The sequence below is a fragment of the Juglans microcarpa x Juglans regia genome, chromosome 3D (genome assembly GCF_004785595.1).
Source record: "Juglans microcarpa x Juglans regia isolate MS1-56 chromosome 3D, Jm3101_v1.0, whole genome shotgun sequence".
Lineage (NCBI taxonomy): Eukaryota > Viridiplantae > Streptophyta > Magnoliopsida > Fagales > Juglandaceae > Juglans > Juglans microcarpa x Juglans regia.
In genome coordinates, this window is record NC_054598.1 from 14,145,636 (window position 1) to 14,156,936 (window position 11,301).

Below are 11,301 nucleotides of genomic sequence, written 5' to 3' on the forward strand. Positions count from 1 at the left end.
CCGTGTACCCCTTCCTATGTACAATGTGCATGGCACATGCACAGTGCATGATGCACGTGGGTAGTGAATCTATTTCTTGTGTTCTTCCTCCACGTATAATATTGATTTTTTGAATACATTCTCATGAGTTATGGAATTCTCCTACTCTCCTATTCTTTCTAGTATTAAGAAATTGCGGTTTGCGTGCGATTGCGTGGTGGTTAGTGTATGAAAATCACGTTAAAGTCTGTATAGATCCCACAGACGGCACCATTGTAAAGGATATGTTTCACATCACCAACCACACAGGTCACCTGTAACAAATGAAGGGGTGGCACTGGTTGTCCTGGGGACACCCCAATGTCAAAGCCAGTAATAGTATAAGAGTAAATATATAAAGTAGTCAATAAATCAAGTGTAGTATTTGTTACTTCTTGTAGGCTATTTATAAATGTTATTTCCTTGGAGTGATAGAGTCCAATTTACCTTGTGAAACCTTTTCCTTTTAAGAGTCCGAGTTTATCTTTTATTAGCAGTCATTATTATGAGTTTGAGTCATCTCCATCTTAGAAGTCTGAATCTCTTCTTGACTTTATCTCTTAATTAAAATTGTAGGGCTCAAATATCCCTTTCAAATATATAATATAATATAAAACTTATATATAATATAAAAATTAAAAATATATATATTTATGCCACCGTTCAATTCGGTTCAAACCGATACTGATTGAACTAATTTAGGACCGATTTTAATTCTTAAAAATTGGTATTGGATTAAACCCATTACAAACCAAACTGAATCCACCAATTTCATTCCATCCAATTCGGTTTAACCGATTTTCTGAATTTTATTTCCACCTCTAACTCCCAGCTGTGAGCAAGAGGGACGGTGTGGAATTTGCATTTACTTCCGCATCACATAAACAAACAACAGTACCGTTTCCAAAACCAATAAATAAGTAGCTCAAAATGGGAATTAGGACTTTGACGAGCGCTGAGGTGGCGCTACCTATAATTGATTAATCGGTAAGTTTGGCATTCACGTGAAGATCTTTGTTTATTGATTTTTTTTTTTTGGTTTTGGTAAGATATCACGAATAGCAAGTTTTTCTTTCAAGTACATATAATATGTATGGATAACGATACATCACGGACTATTCTATAATTTATCTATAATTTCATATTAAGAAATTATTTCTTTTTACTTTAATTCAAAATGATTTTCCTAGCAACAGTCCAAAATACAAAAAAAAATAATTATTTAATACTTAGTTGTAAACCAATTATGATGCGGTTGTTATCATATCATTTTCAATATGTATATCCTCTCCACAGCTTAATTTGGCAAGCTAAGGGGCCGGTGGGGCCCGGCCAGCTTTTTATGTTGGGCTGTTTTAGTTGTTAGGAAGGTATCTCCTAATGACTTAATTATTCAACCCTTTAAAATATATTATTAAAATTTATTTATTTTTTATTTTACTTTATTTATTTATTTTATATAATTTAAATATTATATTTATTTATTTTTTTCAAATATTATATTCTCTACACGTCATATACTTTAAATATTTCTCTACACATTATATATTTTTACGTATAATGTAATATTTTAAATTACTTTTATTATTAACTCTTTTATTATTTTTGTACATGCTCCACTCTCTTATCTATTATCTACTCTTTAGAAGTTCGTTTATAGTTTCAATTTAGATGTAAACAATAATCTTTATCGGGAGAATTTACTGTAGCTGAATGTAAGATATAAATAGAATAGATAATCTAACAGGAGAGATTTTTGATCATCTTTATTTATATTTTTAAAAAAATATATATTTTACAATAGCCATTCGGAGTGCTCTAAGAATCAATAATTCAGAGTCACTTAAAATAGATATGGGTGTTTAATTTAGTTCCGATTCCTCCTCCCATGATTAGCGTCCTTAAAAGAACAACGTTTCCGAAAAGTGATTTATGTGGCGCAGGTCATGCGAGTATTAGCACGCAAAGCGGAGCGGAAGAAAATGGAGCCCGTATTGAGAAATTATTAAAGACAAAAGCAAGCAGTGGTCCTACCGAGCACAAACACCACTAATCATGAATCAAAAGTAACCACAAAGTCAATCTACCTCCATTTGGTAGAGGATTCCAGCTGGGAGCGGTGGACGATAGCCGGTCACGTACGATCCTACGTCCACCGCTATCGTTAGACATAATTTATTTTTTTGTTTTTTTTTTTTCCATATATTTTTTAATACTTCTAAATACGTTTTTAAAAAATAAAAAATTATAATATTATTAAAAAATAATTTTTTAATCACTAAATAAAATAAAAAAAAATTCAACAATAATATCGAACTGTAAAAAGTAGCAGTGAAATTATCATTTTTCTTAAAATATTACAGAAAAAAGACACTACAGCCACCGCTGGGAGCTACTGCTACTTATTTTGATGTATTTTTTTTTTGACTTTTTTTATATGTATTTTTTAACACTTTTAAAAATATATATATTTTTAAAAAATTACAATATTATTAAAAAACACATTTTTAATCATAAACTACAAAATAAATGCGAGCGGTAGGTCCCAGCGAGAGCTTGGAACAATGAGAGTATCATTATTTCCTGCTTTGGAGAAATGGGAGTATCATTATTCATACTTTAATGTTGTTAGGATGGTCCATCCAACATGTGTATATATATTTTAGCTATAAATTTTATAAAAATAAATTTATAAATTGACATGAATATTTGATAAGATAAAAATTATTTTTATTTTAAAATAAATCTAACATATTGTAAGAATTTACCTCATTTTATATATTTAATTTTATAAGATATCTGTGTGGAATGCCCAAAAAACACAAATCTTCAAAAACAACAAATTAAATATCCTTTTGAGCTAGAAAAAAAAAAAATAAAATATCAATCTCCTTTTTAATAAAACAATTGAAAAGTATTTTTTTTTTCTAACAAGGGTATATAAATTTTATTTTTTTAATTGTTTTGCTTGGAAAAAATATTCATGATTTTTTAATTTTTCTAAAAAATCATTCTAAGTTTTATTTTTTCAAATTTTTGAATAATTTTTAAAAGTTATTATTCTTATTTTGATTTATCCATTTTTTTTAATTTTCTTCCAAGGATATTTATGTCAACAAATCTCGAAAATTTTTTATTTTGTTTGAGAGTTTAAAATATTGTGTTTTAATATTATTATTGTTTTAAAATTTAAAAAAGATAAATTGAGATTTAAAAAAATTAAATTATTTATTATATTTTATATAAAAATTTTAAAAAAAATATAATAATAAGATAAGATTCTCTGCCCACCCCAAACCTACCTCGATGATCGTCTTGATAAATAAGTTGCGTATCTTCTAGCCTTCTCTGCACTCTCTCTCTCTCTCTCTCTCGGTCTTGCCTTTAAAGAAGAGAGACAGTAGTTCAGAATTAGCAAACACTATAACCGTAGAGAAACAAAAAGATATGGAGGAGAAAGAGTACGCGGGTCACGTTGTACTGATCCCATATCCGAGCCAAGGCCATATCAACCCTGTCCTCCAATTTGCAAAACGTTTAGCCTCCAAAGGAGTCCGGGCCACCTTAGCTACAACTCGCTATACAACCAAGTCTATCTGTGCACCAAACGTCGGCGTCGAGCCCATTTCCGATGGCTTCGACGTGGGTGGCTTTGCGCAGGCGCAAAACGAGGACCTATATCTAAAGTCATTCAAGGCGAATGGCTCAAGAACCCTATCTGAACTCATTCATAAATACCAAGAATCGAGCTGTCCTGTCACTTGTGTTGTTTATGATTCGTTTTTGCCATGGGCGCTTGATGTTGCTAAGCAACATGGTATTTACGGGGCCTCCTTCTTCACCAACTCGGCCACTGTATGCCATATATTCTGTCTCAAACACCTGGGCATCCTTTCCCTGCCGGAAAATCTGGAAAACGAACCTTTGTTGGTTCCTGGCCTGCCTCCTTTGAACTTGCCTGACCTGCCAAGTTTTCTTAAGTTTCCAGAAAGTTACCCAGCCTACATGGCCATGAAATTGAATCAGTATTCCAACTTGCACATGGCTGATTGGATATTTTGCAACAGTTTCGAAGAATTAGAAGGCGAGGTATTTATGTGATTACGTATCGTCATGTACATCTTCCATGATTAGCCTTTGAACTTATGCAGATTCTATGATCTATTGAATGTCGTAGTCATTAAACATAAAGTCCATGCGTGACGTATTTTTGGATTAGCTATACGTACAACTTTTAAGTTAATTTAACTGATCTTATGATCTCCTGGCGCGCCCCTGATTTTTTTTGTTACCATGTGTTCAAAAAGGCGGCGGAAAGCATATCAGAGCTGTGGCCAGCAAAGTTGATCGGTCCAATGGCTCCATCGGCTTATTTGGATGGGAGAATTGAAGATGATAAAGGATACGGAGCAAGTCTGTGGGAACCACTGAGCAAAGAGTGCATCAAATGGCTGGAAACAAAGCCACCTAGGTCAGTAGTTTATGTCTCCTTCGGAAGCATGGTCTCCTTGACAGCAGAACAGATGGAGGAGATAGCTCGGGGCCTGCAGGAGTGTAGCTCGCATTTCCTCTGGGTCGTGAAAGAATCGGAGCAATCTAAATTACCTGAAGGGTTCGTCGAGTACACAGCAAAAGAAAAGGGTTTGCTGGTGACATGGTGCAACCAACTAGAAATGCTGGCGCACCAAGCCATAGGTTGCTTTGTAACGCACTGTGGGTGGAACTCAACCCTCGAAGGGCTTAGCCTTGGAGTGCCGATGGTGGGAGTGCCTCAGTGGGCTGACCAATTGACTGATGCCAAGTTTGTGGGGGAGATTTGGGGGTGGGGCTCAGAGCCAAGGAGGATGAGAAGGGAGTCGTGAGAAAAGAAGAATTTGTAATGTGTTTGAAGGAAGTAATGGAGGGAGAGAGAAGCCATGAGATTAAGAAAAATGCTATGAAATGGAGGGAGTTGGCTAAAAAATCAGTCAGTGAAGGAGGGAGCTCTGAGAAGCGTATTAATGAATTTGTGGAGCAGTTGATGTTACGGGCCATCAACTCGAAAGGCCATCAACTCATGGCTAGCCATGTAGATTAGAGAACTGGACCTGTACGTGTGTTTGTGTCTCTTTTTTTTTTGGAGCTGTGTGTTTGTGTCTCTGGGTGTCTGAATCGTCGAGTACTATTGGATAGTGAACTAATATGGTTGTTGGCCCTGCATTAATGTATGAAGTTATTTCCTCTGCTGTCGTTATTGTTGTTATTATTGTATGAAAAAATTTACATAATTTCTTACTGTTTATATAATTTTTATACACTATATTTTTTTAATTTTAATTTTTTTCTTTTATCAAATATTTAATATATAAATAATGAATAGAAAAATTAAATTAATTTAAAAAGAATAAAGTTAAAAAAAGTTTAAAAATTTTAAAAAATGTGGTATGTAGAGATTGAGGAAATTGTGTAACATTGCTCTTATTGTATTGGCTTAAGGTTTTATATGGGAATTTTATATGATGTTCTTTTATAGATATATATATATATATATATATATATAATAAAATAATGATATGTTATTCGATAATTTGTATGTATATCAATAAGAAATATTATGAAAATCAATTTTTATATTCGTGATTTTTATAGCTTAAATCTCTTTAATTTCTGATAAAAGCTTCAAAGGAAAAAAAAAAAAAAAAATTGTTTGTCACGGTGGGTACATGTGTTCGTTCAAAAGCTGCTAGCTTCATCTTTGATTTATAGGTCATGCATGGACGTGGATTGATTTTCAATTTAGATAATCGAAGAGAGAAAAAGAGGAATACATGTGTAAGGAGATTTTTCCACGGCCCATAGGAAGCTTATTAGAAGATCAAATAATAGAGAAGAGTGAGGGATAAGAAATGAGAGAAATGCAGCTGTAAGCAAAGAATAAGAGAAAAACAATGTTAATAGAGAAAAAGGGGTGATTTAAAATAAAGTAAGAAAAAATAAGACGTAAGGTATCAAGAGAAAAAAAATATAGAAGTGACTTAAAACAAGTTGGAGAGGCAAGTAATAAAAGGCAAGGAAAACATATGGATTCGGGATGCCTTGGACTCTCAGGATTTTACACTCTCTTTGGGGACGACTTCGACTTATTCTGATTAAGAGACTTCTTTTTTAGTCGAAGAGCTCTAGAGAGGACTTATTCTCTATAAAATAACTTTACAGTTTTCATTGTACAGTGAAAAATGAGAAACTACGAGAGACTATAAACAAACATATAATAGTGGAATCTCCATTTCCCAAACTCTCGTGGATGTAGGCTTAGTGTCGAACTACGTAAAATCTGTGTTCATCTCTTTATTTTCTGCATTTAAATATCGTTCATCACTATGGATGTACGAATCAACGCAGTACAGCAGCATCAGACTACTATCGGGGGCGCCATACAGAACCGATCAAGGTCCACCACCCTTAGCGCATCCTGAGAATGGATCTTTCTTCCCATCCGGACTGTGCACGTTTTTTTATGCTAATAGCTGGTGCCATTTTTGGAATCGTGATTTTTTATACCGAAAGCAAAAGAATGATGACTTTTCAGTGCGCTAAATTATCTCCGAAGGAGCAAAAGAAACTCTTCCAGATAAGTATATTCGGTCTTTTCAATTTTATTTTTATAAAAAACACTTATGCAAAAAATGGGCGATTAAAAATACACTGTATTTAAATATTTTTATATATATTTGGCATGAAGGGCTGGGAACCAAACGTCATTTAAGTACGCGATCCGTTTAGAAAATACTAGGCACATGCACATATGTTTACATGGAAGGCGGGCACAGTGCCCATGCACATACAAACCATGCATGTACAAGTCGAGCCATGCAAAGTGCACACGGGTGCACCGCGCCGTGCACCCAGGAGCTCCGCTCCTGATCCCTGTCGTAAGGCTCGATTTCTCGTCGATGACCACCTCATGGATCGCCGACGGTTTATATTCGACGCTGGTGGCCCCCACCCGGTTTAAGGCATACAAGAAGGAACACGGTATTAAACGCCCAGAGGAACCACAACCCCGCCGTGGCGCAGCCACGGCTTCGCCAGCGGTCACCGAGAAGGCCGTCGACGCTGTCTGTTTCCTCGGGACGGTCCACGACCACCGCCCAACTACGGAAAGCCTACATGAAACATGAACGGAATAGCCCGTGACTAAGACCTTCTCTGCCCAGCCTCTACACGGCCCGGCATAGCCATCGGCGGCCACCCAGTGGTCCGCCGGCGTTGTCTACCACGGGTGCAGTTCCCGACCACCCTAGCTGCGGACGACGACACTTAGCTACATGCGCAGTGCGCGAAACTGTGAGCTGTTACTCTCCACGGCCCAGCAGCAGCTGGCTGAACCACTCCTCAGCCCCGCCGTGCAGCCTGCGAACAGCGCGGTCAACAACTGGCCTCCACGTCCTACCCTCCTCAGCCTTTGGCATCCACGACCTTAACTCCTCGACCATGAACAGAAACTCCACTGGGCAAGACCACGACACGGTCAACCCATGGCGATATCCTCCTCTCCACGGCTCTGCAGCAGCGGGCAGAGCCATTAAGTGGCCTAGCATCACGACCATTAAACTCCACGGCCTCCCTATACACGGACACTCCATGGCCAAACTCTGCGGCCACTCTCACAGCGGGCATGCACTCAACAGCCAAAGGTTATGCGGCCAAGCACAACGGCTTCCTCTACACTGCCACTACATGCCGGCCAAGCTTGGCTGGAAAAAACATGGCCACCACACGCGGCCATCCCCCCAGTGCATAGATTACACAACTGTGGTCCACTTGTCGGCTAGCTCACGGGAAGATTCACTATGCCGACTCCACTCCATGGCCATGCATGCTACTCGGTCAAAGACGCCCATCAATCTCATCTGCTCACACTCGTACGGGTTCCAAAAATAAGGGAAAAAAGAATGGAAAAGAAATGAAAGCGGAAATAAAAAGGAGGTGCAGGAAAGAGAAGAAACGGCAAAACAACTGCAGATAATTTTGGTCAAGCACCAGTGGGCAAAAATCAGTCGTGGTAGCTACACGCTCCGGTTTATCTTCTTCAAAACTTATAAATTCTATATTACTAAACGTGGTTATTTTATGTGGTGTGAATTCTATTTTATACGACTCGACACTACAACGACAAAATCAACCAAGTTCCATCAACAAAGTCAACTCCACTAAACGGGAACTCCATCAACAACTTACCACCCTGTGAGACAAAAAGGAAAATGTAGGCCTAAACGGTTGCATTGTCCCTTTCGCGGAGGAGTATGGATCCATCCTTGGCCACCTGAAAACAAATTTTACCTTCCTCGTAAGCATCAATGGGCGGGAGCGGGTTTCGTAATAGACTTGCCAAACAACTTATCTCCCCACGAATGATGATAGGTGAGCAGGTGACTCAGCTTCCTTGTTCGGGAGAGCAGGACCAGCCGCAAGGTGGCCCGAAGAACTTACCTCGACCTCCGTTACGACGAAGTGTGGGATCAGCGCTAGTCTAACCCAAACCTACAATTTCCTGTGATGTTAAGGGGTGGGAGCAGGTCCAATAACAGACTATCCGAACAACTTACCTCCCCACGAAAGATGATAGGCGAGCAGACAGCTCAGCCTCCTCATCTGGGAGGGGGGTTATATCCTCAAGGCAGTCCGAATAACTTACCCCGACCCCTTTCACGGTGAAGGAGCGGTCAGCCAATTGCTGCCAAAACTAACCTCCCCACAGGATACCATAGGGAAATGTAGGCCTTAGGGTTGCCTTGTCCCTCCCGTTACGGAGTGCGGGTTAGTCCTCAGCTACTCGAAGAAAATGTTTACCTTCCTCGTCAGCATCAAAAGGTGGGAACGGGTCCGGTAACAGACAACCCGAATGACTTACCTCCCTGTGAAATACCATAGGTAAATGTAGGCCTTGAGGTTGCCTTATCCCTCCTACAATGGAGAGCGGGAACAGCCCCACGGCTACCTAAATACTTACCCCGACCCGCACCGCAGTGAAGGAGCAGACCAACCATATCATTATCCGAATTACCTCCCTGGGGGACAAAGAGGCAGAATGGCATGAGGCATTCCAACCACTCCCAAACGAAGAGCGAACGAGTCTATAGACTGCCCGAATAATGAAGAGAAAGACACAGATATCATCAACGAAATCTACATCAACGGGATCACCATTAGCAGCTTACCTCCCCACTAGGCAAAAGGGAAATGTAGGCCTTAAAGGTTGCATTGTCCCTCTTGTGGAGGAGTACGGGTGGGCCCTTGGTCATCCGAAGACAAAATCTACAACAAGAAAGTTTAGTTCAACAAAAGAATCTCCAACAACAAGACCAACACCAAAGGAAACTCCACCAGCTCCAACCTACCTCTTGGGAAGCAAAAGGGATGAGTCACACAAGAGGTGGCTTTATCCCTCTCTCAAAGGAGTGCGGGTTGACTTTCGGCCACCCGGCATATTTATCAATGGAATGTCATCTCCAGCAACAGAACGCCAAATGGATAGTGCTTTAGACCTTCACCACATCCCGCCAAAACAACTCAGGTTTGTGAATTCACTAACAGGTTTGATTTGTGCAGCATCTCCTACTTACCTTCCCATGAGGGTCAACAGGCGGGACCAACAGTAAGGTGACCTAGCCTTCCAAACGGTGAAGTGTAGGTTTAGTCTTTCGACTATCTGATATTACTTTCGAGACAACATAGCACGGTTGCACATCTTCTACTTACCTTCTTGTGAGCGTCAACAGAAGGGACCAGCTGTAAGACAGCTTAGCCTGCCTCACGGCGAAGTGCGGGTTCAGTCTTTCGACTGCCTGACGTTACTTATTAAGGCAGCATCTCCATCGAAAAACGCCGGGTGTTCACATTCGTGTCATAACCATAGCCAGCAGGTTACCTTCGAGAACGAGCTTTTGGAGTTAACGTGCCTCTGAGCTCCACAACCGCCTAAAGTGGACCCAAAGGGTCGACGGGCTCCCTGACCACTTCGCACGAGTTACAACCAGCACACTCTAACATTAACAGCAATCCGCATTAGAAAAGAAAATTTCACCAATGTCATTGAAAACAAAGACGTCAGAAGAAAGTATGCATTTCGACAAGACTTACAGCAAGTCTAATCTTACAAACTGTTTGCCCCCTTTTTACCATTTTTATAAAAGTAATCAAGTGGGAAAGGTCAAGGATTGCCCGACCTCCCAGACGTTTGAATAGGTGAGCAAGTCGCTTGATTGCTCGGCCAACTTCCATATGTGCTCCATGCGGTCGAACCTATCTCCCTGCAAGGCAAATGGGATCAGTCACATCGAAGGCGGCTCTATCCCTCCAGCGAAGGAGTACGGGTTGGCCTTCGGCCATCCGACATATTTATCAGCAGGATCTTCATCTACAACATATTTATCAACATGATCTCCATCTACTAAATGTTTATCAACTGAATCTTCATCTACAAAATATTTATCGGTGAAATCTCCCTCTACGAAATATTTATCAGTAGGATCTCCAACTACAAAATATTTATTGGCGGAAGCTCCCTCTACAAAATATTTATTGGCGGAAGCTCCCTCTACAAAATATTGGAAGGATCTACCAACAAAATCTTCATCAGCAGACTCTCTATCAACACAATCTTCAACAACGGAATCTCCATCAAATGAATCTTCACAAAGAGAAACTAACACTCTTATAATGCAGGAATGAGCAAATGAAAATAAAAACTAAGGAAAAGCGGCAGGACAAAGTAAAAGGAAAGAAAAATGAGAAAAAAGGCTCAGCAGTGTACAAAATAGGAGCTACTAAGGAAAATGCAACTAAAGAAAAAGGCGGCAAAAGGAAAGACATAAGTAGATGAGAAAGGCGACCAAAGGAAATAGAAAAGGAAAATAAGTTAAAGGAAATCGGAATGACAAAGCAATGGCATAAAGGCTCGGCGAGGTAGATCCCCACCTAAAGATCGACTAGTGGAAAAGACAGACTATAAAATTCCCATCAGATAAGTCCAATAAGATTTGGAGGGTTTTTCCATGGCCTATAGAATGTCCTAGGCCTAGCCACTGGGGCTCACTAGAAGATCAAATAATAGAGAAGAGTGAGGGACAAGAAAGGAGAGGCATGGAGGTGTAAGCGGAGAATGAGGGAAAATCAATGTCAAGAGAGAAAAATGAGTGATTTGATATAAAGTAAGAAAAGATAAGGTGTAAGGTGTCAAGAAAGAAAAAGTATGGAAGTGACTTAAATCAAATGAGGGGCAGGTAATAAAAGGTAAGGGAA

General features: G+C 39.4%; 1 protein-coding gene across 1 annotated transcript; it reads left to right on the plus strand.

The window, feature by feature from the left end:
- Window positions 1-3,372: 3,372 nt before the first annotated feature.
- Window positions 3,373-5,217, plus strand: LOC121256633 (UDP-glycosyltransferase 74B1-like). Its single transcript, XM_041157474.1, is given in 4 exon segments — window positions 3,373-4,107; window positions 4,326-4,836; window positions 4,839-5,119; window positions 5,161-5,217. Coding segments are annotated over 3 exon segments (1,410 nt in total). The 5' UTR covers window positions 3,373-3,465; the 3' UTR covers window positions 5,096-5,119; window positions 5,161-5,217.
- The last annotated feature ends 6,084 nt before the right edge of the window (window positions 5,218-11,301 follow it).